General features: G+C 29.9%; 1 protein-coding gene across 1 annotated transcript; it reads left to right on the plus strand.

The window, feature by feature from the left end:
• The first annotated feature begins 5,657 nt into the window (after nucleotides 1-5,657).
• LOC129975088 (uncharacterized) lies at nucleotides 5,658-17,900 on the plus strand. Its single transcript, XM_056088381.1, has 7 exons — nucleotides 5,658-5,708; nucleotides 10,664-10,749; nucleotides 11,539-11,631; nucleotides 13,049-13,102; nucleotides 15,037-15,100; nucleotides 15,209-15,292; nucleotides 17,576-17,900. Exons 2-7 carry the CDS (start codon nucleotides 10,744-10,746, stop codon nucleotides 17,734-17,736), a joined length of 462 nt encoding a protein of 153 aa, XP_055944356.1. The 5' UTR covers nucleotides 5,658-5,708; nucleotides 10,664-10,743; the 3' UTR covers nucleotides 17,737-17,900.
• Nucleotides 17,901-18,237: the final 337 nt, after the last annotated feature.

Here is an 18,237-nt window from a genome sequence, read left to right on the forward strand (position 1 = left end):
AATGAAATTTCACTTAATCCCTCTTTTCATTGTGTTCTTTTTTTTCTTTTCGACAGCAACAAAATCCCCCTAATTATCGATTTTGGACTAAAACGTTTGTGCAATTAAGCACCCTATGCTTGTTATAGTTTGTATATGAAATTTAATTTTATTGCTCAATCAGGTTTATCTGCCGATGCCTTTAGACATGGGAAAGTTATTTACCCTGCAATGCAATTAAATGATTTAGCAATAATTTTCACATTGTTGATTTGAAATAATCATTTATTCATCAATCTGTTAATCTCTCTTACGATCAACCATAAAATAAGACAAGTCTGATAAAAGCTGACTGTGTCTGATCGCTAATATTATCTTTCCAATAAATTGATATTTTATTTTCCGTTGAACCAATCAACGTTATACTGAATTTATTTTTTTTAGTAGGCTTGATGATTGAACTGAAAAAAAAGGTGTTGTTAATAATAACAATATCATCAACAAAGAGTTTTGAGTGTAATATGAATAAAATGAAGCTTCGATCTCGTGTTTTTGGCATTGTTTGATACACAAAAAATATCGCTGTGAAAAAGTATAGTTCAATATATGAGGTCACCAGTAGGAAACCGATTTCATCAACAAAATCAAGTGGGAATCTATAATCGTTTTATCCGTTAAACAACACCAATAAAACTTGAAAAGTTTTTCATTTTCATAAGCTGAATAAGCAATCCTTATTGCACATTTAACTTCTGGTAAATGGCATTGTATTGTTATTTAAACGTGAGTGAAATACCAAACTTAATGTCTATAGGCATGCATTACAATAAATTCCTAGATGCAGCACATCCACAAGCAGGTTTTTCACAAATTTCAAAGATCTTGTGGCAACATTTTTGCAAGAAGTCTTTGATGCTTATGAATTTGTAAACATATATGCAGAATGCAATGTGTAATCCAGGATTGATTATTTTGTGTTGCTAGTTAAACTTTGATTGAATGTTATTCGAATTTTTTAAAACAAGTTGGAATATCTGCGTCACGCATGTCTGCTGACCACAGATGTTGTTTCGTCATCAAATTAGACCATGCTACGGTTTTAATTGGATGGTTGGGTTTCGTAAGTTATTCAATTTATTTATTCTTTATTTTGTCTTATAACAGAGGCCATTGGATGTGTTTAAATGCTTGCTTTAGATATAATTTAAAATACATTTAAATGACTTTTCCTTACAAAAGTTGCAATTTAATTATGATTCATAAAATGAGAACTTTTTTTAAATGAATTAAATTCTTCATTTCTGTTAGTGTATTTTGGTAGAGAGATTACCCTTCTAAGCAAAAGGTTTCATTTATAAAACAACAAAAAATTCCAGAAATGCACAAGTGATAAGCGAGTAGCAATAGTTGGATACCAATTATGTAATAATAGAAAGGTTTGAATCCTAGTTTAGTGTGCCACCGAGTTTGCCGCCAATATGGCAACCCAAACAAGCAAGCGGAATAGTTTTCCTAGAAATCCTAATATCTGTTAACTTTTTTTAATAATTTGTTTACTTTTTTTTCTTGTTGAGTTGTACGTCTACTACAACAATTTTGTAAAAAGTGGAATTTAATAATTTGCAAATAAACATCCATTAAAGAATTTAATTAAATTACGCTTTATATTTGAAAGTATTATTACTACTAATAAAATATCTTAATGTTATTTTTAAAGTGAACTACGAGCAGATAACATCTATTCTTTTGTAATTCTTACTGAATTATTTCATTCTAATTAAAACCATCTGTTTACGAATTTTATCGGAACAAAAAATAAAAAAAGGAAAACAGCTGCTCCAGTTTTCTGAATTCGTCTGTCTTTATTTCATAGTTTTTCATTTTAATATTATCTTACCTTACCCACAAAGAAGGAGAACGGAATTCTTTGCGATCTGTAACGTATTCTAAAGGAATTTTTTGCGATTTCTTGTTCTTTTCTAGTGTTCAAAAATCCGATGTCCCCTGATCGGGATAATCAGAAATGTTATGATCACAGATATTATCTGTAACATTGTACTGGGGAATTTGATGCCTACATTTCGAAATATATATGGTACCGATAGAATGACATGTGCGTTAATGAAAAGTTCCGTTATTTTTTTAATAGAAATTCCGAAATCGTTTTCTGCTCAAATGAAGAATTAGTTGAATCCAGTAAATGTATTTATTCCTTCAAATTTCTTCTTAAGAAAAGTATCAGTGGCTAGCAGTGAAGCTACTGGGGACTTATACTTTTATTGTTGCGGCGTCCGGTCATTGAGATTTGTCGGGCGGGTCAGAGTAGTTTTTATAGCTGTCTCATAAGCCATGGCTTTCCCGCAAAAATTAATCCACAATTAGACTAAAGAATAAAGTTCTATTACCAAAGCTGTAACTTTGGGAGCAATTTTCCTTTAAATGTAATTATTAAAAAAACATTGGCACTTGTATGTGAACCGCATGCCATTGACAAACTTTAGTATTAATCGCATAAGACTAAAGAACATTAGTTACGAAAGAACTCGTTAGCGTACGATCTTTGGCGAATTTTTGGGCGGTCACTCACTGACAAATGAAGATTAATACGCAAGTATCAAATTTCTATTAAAGTCCTAAAAGCTTAACTTTTCTGTACCTAACCATATGATGGATATCTGGCGAGTTTTGAGACGATTGGCCAGATTTGGAGTTCTTAGCGAGAAACCGGATATTGTTCTTAAATTTTAAATTTCATGTTAAATCGATCGGACATTACCGTGATGACAACTTCCTGTAGCTAATCCTGTTTGTGTTTCTAATATGGTTTAGATACGTTTAAGAATCCTCTTGTATATTACTATCACAACCTGTTAATATATATATAATAAAAAAATGCCAAGTAAGAAACAAACGAGATTTACAACATTTTGTATAGAAAAAACATCAAAAGATACATTTTTGGAATTATCATTAGAAGTACACTTTTTACACGAAAAAATACACTTTTTGAAATAATCGTGAAATATATTTCAGGTGTTCTATGCAGGTGTGGGAATAACACTTTTACAAAAAAGTATGCAAGAAAACTTTCGGCGAGAGCACTCGCGCTGGTGTTAGAAGCTGCAAGAAATTAATGGTTTTAAATTGTTTCATAAAGGCTGAAAGTTTTCAGTTCATTTAAAAGTTCTTAAGAAACAAATTTAACAATTCATTTTTTTTTACATATTTTAATTCCTTAAAATTTTATTTGGCATTGAAAAAAAAGAAGAAAATAACCTCTCGAGAAACGTTCTTCCAAATTACAAAAGAAATTAAAGGAAAAACTTGCATAATACCTTGTTCAGAATCATCGCAATGAATTGGCTCAAGAGGTTCGCTGATTCTGCAATTACTAAATTGACGTATTGAGCAAGAAAAAGGATTTTGTCACCTAATAAAGTAATTTCGATATTTTTAGTCTGAAATCTAGGAAATGCTTCCATTTTTTTACATTTTGTGATATTGAAATTGCAGAATATCCGAGATATTCTAAAAATTATTCAATTAATCATTCCTTTGCAACTAGGCAGACAAATGCGGTTTTTCCTCACACACTTGTCACATTAAACCATTTTTCTTCAAAACTTTTCATTTTTTTTATGCGTACGTACAGGAAGTAGTAAAGAGGTTGCTACTACGTATGAGACTCACTAAATTTCCTATTATTTAACTCAGCATTGAGTGAATTTCCTCTATTTATATGGCTTGAGTAATATTTACTAAGATAATTTTCAAAACTGGTGATAATTTACGAATGATATTTAACTATCTCGTAATGATTAATCGGAAGCTTTCGGGCAATCAGTTACTTTTCATTTAATAGAGAGAAATGCTATTTCGTGATTAAAATGAAGGGAATATCCATATTCAGCGATTAATATTAAGAAATACTTATTGAGATAATGTCTATAGACGATGACAAATTATGAATGATGCTTACTAAAGGAATATCCAAGATCAATGATCTATGAGTAAGAATGATGCTTACTAAAGGAATATCCAAGATCAATGATCTATGAGTAAGAATGATGCTTACTAATGTTTAGAATCTATGATAAACCATAAGTGATATTAATGTTTAAAATCTATGATAAACCATAAGTGATACTTATTAATATTATAGAATCTATGATAAATCATAAGTGATACTTATTAATATTATAGAATCTATGATAAACCATAAGTGATACTTATTAATATTTAGAATCTATGATAAACCATAAGTGATATTAATGTTTAGAATCTATGATAAACCATAAGTGATATTAATGTTTAAAATCTATGATAAACCATAAGTGATACTTATTAATATTATAGAATCTATGATAAATCATAAGTGATACTTATTAATATTATAGAATCTATGATAAACCATAAGTGATACTTATTAATATTTAGAATCTATGATAAACCATAAGTGATATTAATGTTTAGAATCTATGATAAACCATAAGTGATAACTTACTAAAGCAGTGTCCATTGTTGGCTACATTTCATAAAATGATACTTATTAAGATACTGACCGTAATCAATCACAAATCATGAGTAATATTTAGTAAGAAAATACCAATGGTTTGTGATAACTCATGAATAATCGTTACTAAATAAATGTCCATAATCGATGACAACTCACGAGAGGTGCTCACTAAGGGAATGCTCATAATCAATGGCAAATCATGAGCGAGATTTTCTAAGGGAAAATCCATGATAAATCATAAAGAATGTTTATTATGGCAGTGTCCATGATAACGAAGTTTATTAAGGTACTGTCTATAATCAATGGCAATTTATGAGTGGTATTTAGTAAGGAAGTGCCAATAGTCGGTGACAACTCATGAATAATATTTACTAAGGGAATGTCCATAATCAACGACAGATTATGCGATTTGCTTACTAAAGGAATGTCGATATTCAGTGACAAATTATAAAGTGCTTACTAAGAGAGTTCCATGTAAATCAAGGGTTTTTCTTAATAAGGGGATGTCTAATCAATGATAAATAATGAGGAATATTTACTATGGTAATATCCATAGTCGTAACAAAAGCAAAGGGAATATTTACTAATTTCCAATCGACGGTAATTAGAAAATAATGTTTATGAAGACGAAGTGCACAGTTTATAATGGAAGATTTAAGAAAGGAATCTATTAAATGTTTTATACGAAAGCGATATATTAAATGTTTTATGCGATTTTAGGATCATAGAAAGAGGGCAAAATATTATTTTGAAATTTTTAGTTTTATGGAACAAAATATTAATTATTCTCATTTAAAAAGAAATTTCGTCCAAATACATCAAATACTTTTAGATGCATTAGGATCTAAATGTAGAATTAGATACCGAAATGAAAATAAAAATATTCGACAAATCTATCACTGTATCTAAACTTAGCACTGAATGAATTAATAATTTTTAAAAAGATGATGGTTCTCATATTAGTAAAGATCTATAAAAAAGTGTAATGTTAGAGAAAATTGCATTCACAAAGAAAATATTTATCTTAGCCTCCATTCCAAAGGAATTTTATAATTTTTCATAATATAATCTAAATGAGTTAAAATAAAATTTTGCATTTTTTTTTATTTTTTTTGACAGGGAATTGCTCTTGGTGGATTATCGACGGCTGTTTCAAATTTTGCCGAACTCTTTCCTTCACCTCACGACCCCAAAATCTATTCCTTATTGGAAAGTAAGATTCTTATTCGATTTGCTGTTTAGATGTAATTATATAAAAACATACACTTCATAAAGCTATAGTTATAAAATAAGCAAAACGGTATTCTGAAATCTTAAGGAAAAGAACCTGCTTTTCTCAGTAATGATTTAAAAAATAATTTATGTGTAGATCAATTATATTATGCAGTTTAATAAAAGGCTGAATATTAAAATTGTGAATATTTTAGATCTTTTAATATTTGGAAGTTAAAATTTAAAGAATTGATTTTATCTGTTTTTCTTGGAATTTCATGCAATTTTAATGCTACTTGTGGTCTTTCTAAAAGAAAGAGTTACCGAAACATCCATCTGATTTGGAATTTATAGTGAAGTCCTGTAACTTCTTTATCCATATTTCCCTTTATCCACATTGGTATTTTCTAGCCGTCACAATATACAGGGGAGGCTTAGGTGAACAGTAATTATGTCCCTATAGCATCCGATACATAATCTATCAGATTCAGATTAGATGAAAAAGCTAGCTTCTTTACAAGCATAATCCCAACCTCTATATTCTGTCTCCAACAAGATCTCGTAGGTTTAAAGAAATATATATATATGTAAACATAATTTAGCAGTTGCATGGTCAAATAGAAGTAGAAACCTTGGAAATTTTAACTTCGATTTATTTTAATACAAGAGGCATTTTACGTGCAAGAAGAGATGTTAAAGCTAACATTCGTTTAGATTGCAATACAAGTGGAAAAGATGGGGATTTTTTTTTCTCTTCAGTAATTTTACTGTGAGATAGTGATTTCTTTGACACGTGTCACGATACACGTTGGCCGGCTTCCTGGCATAGGGGTAGCGCGTCTTCCCCGTGACCTGGGCGTCCTGGGTCCGAGTCCCGGTTCGGGCATGGTTGTTCTTCCTGTTCTATCTGTGAGAGGTGTGAATGTGCCTCCCTGTAAAAAGGGGTTGTGCAAGCAAATGTGATGCGTGAATAGCTAAGACGTACTCTTGGCCTTAGTTGGCGCTACTAAAACAAGAGACGCTCCCTTGGCTTAAAATCACTGACTTCGTCAGTGAGCTTGTCCATGGCAAGTGCCATTATAAACAACAACAACAACAACGTTACACGTTACACTTTGACACGTTAAATATCTTTAAAAGAATGTTGCAAGCATTAGGGATTTTAATCACTTCTCTCAAAGCATGGGAATTTGATGAATTCAGCAGTTGAATTGAGCATGTGTAATTAGTATTAATTAAATAAAAAGGGGGAACTGGATCAGGAAATAAGGGAGCATTTTTAGAGTGAAGTTAATAGTGTTAGATTAAGATAAAACTTAGGAAATAAATTAGGATTTAAATTAAATTAAGAGATATTATTTCATATATATATATATACAATTGCTTCAGTATACTGTAAGATAAACAGCTCAAGAAATATTTTTCCTCGACCTTCTCCCCGCGAAATTGGTTTTAAGGTTGACTTAAGTCATTAACGTCATTTGCACTTATTCCTGCCCTAACTATCAGCCCACCGCCGCGATTTTGTGGATTATTTGTCATATTAGATCCTCTCCATGTGAAAATACGCCACTTAATTAACTCTAGACGGAATCTTGACTCATTTTTTAAAGTAAGAATTGGCTGATACATTCAGTCCATCTCAACTGGGATGTTCATCTGTCGGGTGTCGTCTCACCTTTCCATAAGAACACAAACAAAAGGTCTGTGTACATGCAAACCGCATTGATGAACTTGATTTTGTGTAGTTTATGCCGACAAGCCTCTTCCAATCGCCCGGAAAAACCTTGCTTTTAAATTAAGCAGTTTTTTTTTTCCTCATATACGAAGTATAGAGAGACGGTATTGTAATCGTCAAAAAATTTGAAGTCGAGATGTAGTCGAATCTCTTCATTACAGACACATTTTTGGAATTATGTCTGTCTGTGAATCCGATAACTCAAAAACGTTTTTAGTTAGAGAGATGAAGGCCTGTACAAGGAGTTTGTAAATTTTTAAAATCATATTTGGAATGAATTCCATTCAGAGAAAGTCTGTCGGGACATCCAAATATAACTTAACACGATAAATATAAAATGAAAAATACAAGACAAATAAAATTTATTACACATATTTAACATCTGAGAGGTAGACGTATATAAAATTTAGAATTAAGGGGGTCCGGGACACATAATTCGTCAAATTTTCGAATTTTTTTTTTTTTTAGCTGAAAAAATCCTGCATGCTTTTTTGCTTAAAATAACATTCAAATCATGTTTCTATCTTAATTAGAACGAGAGATATCATAACTTTTGTTGACAACTGCTTTGAAGTTCCAACTGTCAAAAAGGCGTTGCCAGGGCATTTTTAACCATGTTGCGTTTCTTCATTATTTGTTGTGATCACATTGATATAAGTCCAGATCATATAAAGATAGAGGTCTGAAATTTGAAACACATACTTTTCAAACTGTTTACTTTAATTCTGATTCAGCAAATTTTTTAAAAAAATTTACTTTTCAAGATATGAATTTTTTTAAAAAAAGTACCCAAGATTTTTTCAAAATTTTCATTCAAATTTTTAAAATTTTTTTTTAAAATTAATATTTTTTAAATTGCCGAATCAAAATGAAAGAATATATATTTTTGTTTGATTTAATGAAAAAATTTTGAAAATTGATCAAAAATATTTTGAGTTATATCGATTTAAAATAACGTCACTTTTTTTTTTAAAAAAATTAAATTTTAAGTTAAAAAAAATTTTTGAAAATTTTTGTTTTGTGGTTTTGCTTATTAATAAGATGGTTGATCAGTACAAAAAATTTCAAAATTTTAAATTAATTAATAAAAAAAATTTCAAAATGTGTCCCGGACCCCCTTAAATCCATTAAGGGTTGCCCGTTTGACTGTCTGTATTTTTAACAAGCACGTAGACGCGATACCTCAAAAACGCAGTGACTTAAATGTATGAAATATCTAGAACGCGATCTTGGGACTACAATTTTAGTTCTACGCCAATTTTTGGTTTTAATGATATTTTTATCAGGTTTTTTCTAATATATTCATTTCTAATTGGTAAAAGTTCGATAAGCTATTCATTCAAAAAAATCATGGCTTTAAGACTTCGTTCCAAATCATTCTACAACTTGTAGTATAACAAATCAAGTCTTGTGCTATTAAAACAACATAACTATATTTCCCAGAGTCAATTATAAAGTGTCAATTTTGAGAAATGGAAAATTCCTGGTTTGAAAACCGATTCCATCAAAGAACCGCCCTGTGTGTTTGAACTTGTGCTCTTTAAATCTATATGGTTTGAACATCTTCCCATTGGTGTGGCGCAAAAGTTTGAAGGGAATGGTACCAACGCAGATGCCGTCCTCGAAATCTGACCGTATTTCAAAAAAACGAAGTTCATCCCAAAATATAGTCATAACGTTCTTGTGTGTGTGTGTGTGTGTGTGTGTGTGTGTGTGTGTGTGTGTGTGTGTGTGTGTGTGTGTGTGTGTGTGTGTGTGTGTGTGTGTGTGTGCGTGTGCGTGTGCGTGTGCGTGTGCGTGTGCGTGTGCGTGTTGGCGTTCAACAGGAAGGACCATTCGAACAAGAGCTACAAAATTTGGCATATATATAGTTTGGAGAACAAAACTTATCCCCTCAGATTTTTTAAAATTTTTAGTTAGAACTAATTAATTAGTAATTAAATTAATTTAAAAATATTTAAAAAATAAATTAATTAAAAAGTTAATTAATAAAAAATTAAACAAAAGTTTTAAGTTCGGCAGTTTCTTACGTAAATTTTCAAATATATTGCGTCTCAGAAACTATTTTTACATCCTCTAAACTTTCAAAAATTATCTTTTAATGATATTAATTTTGTCAGATAATTTTTTTCTGTTTTTAATTAATTTTTTAAGTTATTTTAAACGTTTTTAAAAGTAATATTTTACTGTTAAAGTGAAACTCAATTTGTTTTCTTTGTTGCTACCAATTTCCATCCTGGGTTTATTTTCTTTGAATTATTGATGATAAAGGTATGAAAGATTCAACATTTTTTTTTATGTTGAATAGTTCTCGGCATAAGGCACATTTTTAATAAAATCTTTCAAATTTTGTTTTACTTACAATCAAGATTGAATCAGATTATTTACAATCAGATTGAATCAAGATTGATCAGAATCAAACAACAGTTAAAAAATTTTAATGTCTCCTTTTTTATACATTGCTGCTGTGATGCAATTGAACATATAAAGATATGGATAAAAAAATTAAGGAAATGCAATGAATAGAGCAATACAAACGTTCTTAGATAATATGATTTATATATCTTTTGGCATTTAAAGCTTAAAAATATTTTGCTGAGAAAGTACTGAGAGTCAAGTTACAAAAAATTTAACTGAAATTTTTACCAATCACTAATTTTAACAAACCAGCAGGTCGCCAAAAGCGACTGTTGGTTTGATGAGATGCGCTAGTGAACGGGGTTGGAGAGTTTACCAATAATTTTGAATGCATGGATAAGTTACCAAATTATAAGTTGAGGTTATGTTACTTTACATTACGTCATTAATATTCGACTTGTAAAATTATGTCACAAAAAATCCTTTAAGTACCATCTTCACATAAGTACCAAAATCCTTTAAGTACCATCTTCACATAAGTACCAAAATCCTTTAAGTACCATCTTCACATAAGTACCAAAATCCTTAATGTACCATCTTCACATAAGTACCAAAATCCTTTAAGTACCATCTTCACATAAGTACCAAAATCCTTAATGTACCATCTTCACATTGCAGTACTTTCGTGTTTTCATTAACTTTTGATAAATATATGAGCATTTCTTTTTTAAATAAATAATTCTTTGTTTATAAAAATCTCTGTAGATTATTCTCTTTTCATAGCTCACACAAATACATAGTCTACTGTATGAAATATCGATGTATTAAAAATTGAAAGAATTATTGTCATATTTTTCTAGTTGTATTCTTCTTGGGCATACACGGAGTAGTTTTTCATTTCTGCTTTCTAATTGTCTCAGTTATTCTCATTATTGGAGCCATGAAGGTAACATGATGCTTTTTTTTATTTACCTTTATTATTTGTTTAGAAAAATATGACTTCCTTTTCCCCTATTCATTTTGCCTTATGAATTTTTCACAATTATACGTAGAATATTTATATCTTGGAAAAGATGCAGGAAAGAAATAATGTAATTGGGTTATTACATGTGATGTCACAGTCACTTGACAAATTTAGAAGTAATTTAATCATGAAAAGTTTTAAAGAAAAAAATTATTAGAAACTGAAATGCACAGTTCATCGATCTTCTAAATTTCGCGATACTGTAATCTCATGTTTTTATTCATCTTATAAACTACACAAATATTAAGCGAATTCTTCTTATTTGAGCTTTGAATAATAAAAAAAAAATCACGTGACCTAATATTTTCTAAAACAATAGAAACGTTCTGCATTTCCTGCCAACGTTGTAAACTATTGTTGGAAATTTGGCAAAAGAAAATACTTTTTTAAAAATTGTCACATTTCAGAAAAAAATTTCATAATTACTAAATCGGTATTTTTAAAAAGATTTTTTTTTCACAGCCAAAAGTAGTTTTGACAATTTATTCCTCATTCGTAAAATTATAGCATATTCTCGACATGTTTTATTTGACCTTAATTGGCCTATTTAATTTTTTACATAATGCAAGCCTGTATAAAACATCACAAAGTCGATAACTTCATCTTTAACAGTGACTTCATTTTCTTATTATTTAAGGTTTTCACGGAATATTTCTAAATAATTAAAAGGCAGGAATATCTAATTTTTACTTTATGATTTTTTATCTTCAGGATAAACCACCACTGCTGATACCCTGGATAGCTTGGACTCCATTTTTCATATTAGCTATCATTGTCAATGTTGTCATGATTTTAACTCATGATGTAAGTATTTAAATATTGAATGACAATAACATTAATGATTCTAAAATAAGATGAATATTTTGAATAATCTCGCAAAAAGTATTTCACTGGTAGAATCAGCATGACGTTGATTGTGACTTGATGGATGTCAGCAAAATCAAAATCAATATAACAGAAATGAAAACTATGAAAATGAGACGAAAAATTAAAATTGATTTTTACTTTCTCTTACATGTAGTATAGACAAAATATTGTAATTATAAAAAAAAAAAAAAAAAAAAAAAAAAGAATTTGAAATTTTGACGAATCTTCGTGCTTTCAACCTCCCAGAATTCGAAAAACATATTTCTGGAAAATGAATATCTGTCTGTCTGTCTGTAAGAAAGATAACTCGAACACGTTTTGAGTTACACGATTAAAATTTGCTATACAAGCTTTATACCAAATTTCCAAATTGTCAAATCTGTAGATTTCTGTCAAATTTTGAGCAAAATCCATATAGAGGAAGTCAATCTGTCCGAATATAAGTTAATACGGTAGCTACAAAACGAAAGCTAGGTATATAAGATTTGGTTTACAGATGTAACATATATAGAGTATCACACCTATCTAATATGAGCCAAATACAACAAAAGATTGACCCTCAGAAACATGGAAAACGTGATAACTATGACTTACATATATGAAATGATGTATGTAATTTATGTCAAATTTTGGTTTCCATCGGTTGGGAAGAACGCTTCTAAAATCCGAATTCGATTTTCGGATACTATTAACAGCATGACAGGGATGGTTTGGTTAATGATCTTCAGACAATAATAATCCAGGCGAATAACTGAAAAATAAAACCCCGCTAAGATAGAAAAAGAGAGAGAGAATAAATTTCGAAACTTTGTTGCAAACAGTGCCATTTGAATTTCGATATAAGAAAAATAATTTTCATATTTCTTCGTTTCCTAATTTGGCTAACTTGACAAATCAATGAAGTAAAATTTTTCCACGTGAATCCGATAGATAAATCCCTGTGTATCATGTTTCATGGCTGTAAATGTAGTAGAAATATCTGGACATCACATGCATCCACATACACAAACACTTCCTATCATAGCTTCAGATAAAAATCTATCTAATTAATAAGGATTTATTTCATTTATTTCTATTTACAATTCCAAGTTAAGTTAAAAAATTTATCTACAAAGTTAAAATTCTCACGAATTTTTTATTACGTATGGATTTCATAAATAAAAGAGTAAAAATGACGATTAACTGTTTAATAATCTTTCTAGAATATTTATTTAAATTTAAAAAAATTTAAATAAATTTATTATTTTAAATTGTCTAAATGTGTTCCCCATAAGAAAATATTACATTACAGCATTATTTATTCTGAAGTATTTTAGTCTTTCTAATAATTTTAGCAATTACTTCTGAATTTTAGTCCTTGCTTGCAGTTCCCGTGGTATGCTTCGCCATTTTCATTTTTATGATCAAGGTAAATTACTTTCAATATATTTTCTTATTTTTGCATCAGAAATTCCTTATTTTATAAAATCCAAAGTTCCAAAGTTTTATATTTCGATATATCGTGTTCAGGTAATAGGTAATCAAAAGGTTTAAAATTTGTCAAAAATGCTGACATCTGTTTTACGAAGCTAGAATATTTAAGTAAGTAGCAGCAAAATTCTGAGAATTAAATAATACCTCGATTATTAAATTTCCATTTACATCAGAACATTAATTATAAAAAATGAAACAGCATATTGCCCGTTTACATGATTATCAGTCACTAATATGTTGGTTGGATTGACATTCACATCTGTTTGATCCGACAAATGATCTACCAACTGTTGTTGTAATTGTCTCAAAACAAACAGGAATTGCAAAACAGAATTGGCAACATTGCTGTCACTCAATATTATCAACAACACATTTCTCAATCGTCATATGATCTTCTCGAAAAATGAGACAATACAATAAACCCTTGATCATTCAAAATACATGAATATGAATAATTTTGAATACCATGTGGAGTTTGATTAATAGTTTATTCAAATATGTTAACGATTCATTGATATAAACAAATAAAATATGTTTACAAAAATGTTTTATTCATCAAATAAAATTAAAGATAGCTATGTTTTCTTTCGTTCAGCTTGATTTGCTTTGATAATGAGAATTCTTTTCCCCAAAATTTGATTCAGATAGAAAGAATTATTAATGTGTAATCAATTACTAATGAAAATTGTATATATATTTTTTTCTTCCTAGAATTCCTAGAATGCTAGGGGAAAAAAGATTACTTCCTGCTTTTGTTTATAATGCCAAACGATTTTTATCAAATAGAAATTTTTTTTTATGGCCATTTAAAAATTTCGAGCTGCAGAAGTAGTTTATTCGAGTAAATAATAAAGACGGAGAATTTTTTAAATTCTTTTTTTAAATAAATTATAAAGGTAAAATAGTGTAAAATCAATTCAGCTGAATAAAGTTCATTTAGATGACCTCAGAGAATTCGATATAATACTGAAACCATTGTGCCTATGATAACAACCGTTTTAATAATTTCGAACACTTTGGGTTAAAATAATTTGGCACCCCATTGCAGTTGCAAAAGTAATTTTACATAACAATATAACGATCCTCCCTACCTATAAAAATTATTAAGGAGTAAAAGAATAAAAAAAAGAATCAACTGTTCAGTTAATAAAACCTTACACTCTTAAAATTGGCGCGTTTCCAAATAGAATTTTTTATGCTAATTTCTTCAACTTCTGATGTTTCATTTTTCATTTTATTTTTCCTATTGATGAAATAAATGAAAAATATTTTAAATTTATATGGAGATCGCGTTATAAAACTTCACTTCAAAATAATACCCGAAATTATATGCATTAACAATTTAGCAATATTATTGTATTTAAAGTAATATACTACACTTAGGGAATTGTAATATTGTCATATTAAAAATTGTATTCATTTGTATGTACATAAATGCCTTTAAATTGTTAACATGGCTTACTATGGTGTGATTAAAGAACTGAATTACTGCCACTTGTATGACTTACTTTGTAATGTAGGTAATATATGTACATAGGTAGAATATGCAGGTGATGTTAGTAATTGTGCATAGTGTAAAGCACATTTTTGTATAGTATTACAAAATAGATAACTTTTTAGTTCATGCCATAATTAGATTTTCACTTGGCCTCTTCTGGGTTACAGCCAGCCTAATTAAATTAATTAATTACAGCGTCATTATATAAAACAGCTCTGCCTACAATTTCTAGTGGGTTATTTTTGTAATAATATAATAAAACCAATTAATATTCAATAAAAACTAAACAATTTTAAACGAAAATTTTCAAATAATAATTAAAACAAAATTATTTTTCTATATAACTTTATTAATTTTTATTATAATTTCAGATTTACTCAACCATTATAGTTGCTGCTCAGTTTAAAGAACTAATTAAATATGAAACACGTCGGAGTAAGTTATCACTATTTACATTAATTTAAATGTGTTTATGTTTTTCGTAATAGTCAAACATCATGAATTCAAAAAATATTTTATAAAAACATTTTTTATCATCTGTAGCCTATTTGGAAGGTCTAACAGGAGTAACACCAGGAAGATCGGGATTTTGTGCTTACTTCGATAGAGACAGACAAACTGTTCGAGGTATGTGATAACGAAATAAATGTTCTACTGCCTTCTATCAAGTAATAACGCTTTTAGAGATATTTGTAGTAAATGTTTATGTTACTGCTAAAGTTAGAAATTAAGTAAAAGGCAGATTATCTTGAAAATTTAACAAATATCCGTTAAAGTAAGGAACGCCTTTCAATTCTCATATAGCGTAGTCAATTTGTAAATTATTCAGGTTATCTGAATCACCTACTGGGCTCTCGTAAACCCTGAACGGCCACTCCGCCTCGCCCAAAGGCACAAGTAAAAATCTAAATGCTGCAATAACTTTGGTGGAAACTAAAGCCCGTTCCAACGACTTGTGCGCGTCTGGAGAGAGGCACACTTTTCCCTCTTTCTCCTCTGTTGTTTTCCGGGGTTCTTTGGTGTATGTTCTATTGATAATTTGAGGGAAACTCCGGACCAACGCCCACAGGCGAGGATGGTCATACAATGGGTCAGTTGGCAGATTTATGACCAAATCCGTAAGGCCGCAGCTTGTTGGAACGCGGCTTAAGATTGAATTCTAAGGGCGACAGTGCAACACCTCCCGTGAGAGGAACGTCCCATAATCAAAAAGGGGTAGATGACACCACACCATTTCTGTACCCATCAAAGCGTTGAGGAATAATCACCACTCCGGAAGCTTCTTATACTGAGGTTTGAGATACCCCCAGGGGGTATGAGGCTCTCGTTTCACTCCAAATGGTGTGTCTTTATTTGTTACTTGGTAATTAATTAACCAAATTAATTAATTAATCAAATGAAATTTATTTAATAAACTAAATGAAGCATCATTCTTAAATCCATCCCAACCCTAAAAAATATTTTAATGCATCATGACCTTTTAAAGGGTTAAAATCTAGCACCAAAAATATTGAAATCCACATATGAGGCCATATCTAAGTGTCACATCAATAGATATCGCTTTCAAAAGGTTCTTAAAGCGAATCAGTCTGAACAGTTTGTAAAAATTTAATTCTAACCTTGAATCAGGAGTATTTTTTTTTAATTTCAGGTTTTATTGAATAACAGCTGTCATTTTAGTTTATTCTTAAATTGTTAATCGTATATGAATTATTGCGTAGTGACAGTCAGATGACAAGGAAAGGAATTCCTTTTTCTTTTCTCTGACAAGCCAAGGTTAATTTGGCATTCACTTCAAAAAATCTTTCTGAAGTAGACAGAAAATCTTTGCCATAACTGCAGAAGCGTAAGAGCGTGTGAATTTGTAAACACTTCAACCATAATATAGTGGCTTGGATTTCGAGATTTTGGTACTATTGTAAATATCTCAAATCATATTTGTCAAAAGATTTTAATGATGCAAATCAATTCTTTAGTAAAATAGTTTTTCTTTTTTTCTTTTTTTTTTTTTTAGTATTGATTTTTAGCTCAAAAGTTGCGTTTGCTTGCTTATCAATGAAAAAATATTGAAATGAATATTTTGAATCTTGCCATAGTGTTTTATTTTGGAGGGAAAATAACAAAAACAGTTTTAGTTTTTTTAATAACATATAATTATTTTATTTTATTTTTTATGACAAAAAATTTTAATTAAATATATTAAACTTTATTTTGAATTGTCACATTAGGACTAAAATTTCGAATCTTCTCAAAAAATGGATGGCTTATCATTATACAAATGCATTCAGAATTTTACTAAACCATAAGTTATAGAACAAAATATCTTCTGGCTTATAGTAATAATGTTACTTTGATTGTAGAACAGATACAATTATCGTTCAAAAAGAAGCTAAAATATTGCTGACAAAAGAAGAAAAAAAGAAAAGGTGTAAATTAACGTGATTTATGGTACATTGGTTACGGCACAGTGGCGAGTAGAAATTTTAATGAAGAGCATTAAGATAAGTGCATTCGGAATTATTTAAAGAATGATGATTGTAGCATTAATGAACCAAAAACAGCTATTTGTAAGATGGCATATCAATAAACACAGCTTAGAGGTTCTGGGTGTTTTGCTAGGAGAAAAGTCTTAATGAGTAGGTAGCTAGTGACATAATGAAGTGGATCGCCCACATTCCCGCACCCATAGGAGGCCACAGAAGTCAAATTAATAATCCAATCACCCAAAGGAAAGAAATTCGAACCCAAACTTGATTTGCTTCTTGATGTTAAGAAGCTGAATTAAAGGCACACCATATTATACGCGTACATGAGAAAGATGAAAGGATAACATCCCTTTGATTTTGTCCTGTTTCAACATTCAATTCTTCATAAAATCATGTTATTTGTATTAATTTTTTTTCATTCCAGTAATTCCGGCAGACGAAGCAGAGGCCGGACCTTCTTCCAACGACAGTGATCACCCAAAGAAAAAGAGTACATACCTACTCGATAAGCCGTCCATGAGGGAGAGGCTGAGTCATACATACGCCAGGGTTTTGATGTCAACGCAGTCAAAGCCGAATTCGTGACAGACGCTGTGAAACCGTTAAAATTTAGTTTTTCACTTTATTATTAAAAGTAATTCATATCTCGTTGGACAACTTGGTGTACACAGTGGAAGAAACTGAGTTCGTGTTGTTAAATAAGATGAAGCTTTTGAATAAATTAATTATTCCTAAATTCTTACTGTACATTTTATGAATACTGAATAAAAAATGAATCACTTTTTTATATTCTCGCATATGACGTAAAGAAAAAGAAAATACTGTAATCGTCAAGAAGTATGAATTCTAGATTTTGACGAGTCTCCATGTTTCAGATCTTCTTGTGTCCGACAAACACATTTCACAAAATCTTCTACATGTTTTGTGAATATAATAACTCAAAAATGCTTTGAGCTAAAATGATGAAATTTGGTATATGGATTTCAGAAACAATTTCTACGTTTTTATCAAATTTTGAACGATATTTATTCCGAGGAATTCTGTCTGACTGTCCAAGTAAAGCAAATAATTGTAAAATGTAAAATG

The sequence above is a fragment of the Argiope bruennichi genome, chromosome 1 (genome assembly GCF_947563725.1).
Source record: "Argiope bruennichi chromosome 1, qqArgBrue1.1, whole genome shotgun sequence".
NCBI classification, from domain to species: Eukaryota; Metazoa; Arthropoda; class Arachnida; order Araneae; family Araneidae; genus Argiope; species Argiope bruennichi.

What these genes read in the sequence shown, in the direction of transcription:
- LOC129975088 (XM_056088381.1), top strand. An exon ending in TCATGATTTTAACTCATGAT is followed by an intron (nt 11,632 to 13,048) that starts GTAAGTATTTAA and finishes TCTGAATTTTAG; the next exon opens with TCCTTGCTTGCAGTTCCCGT. An exon ending in AGACAGACAAACTGTTCGAG is followed by an intron (nt 15,293 to 17,575) that starts GTATGTGATAAC and finishes TTTTCATTCCAG; the next exon opens with TAATTCCGGCAGACGAAGCA.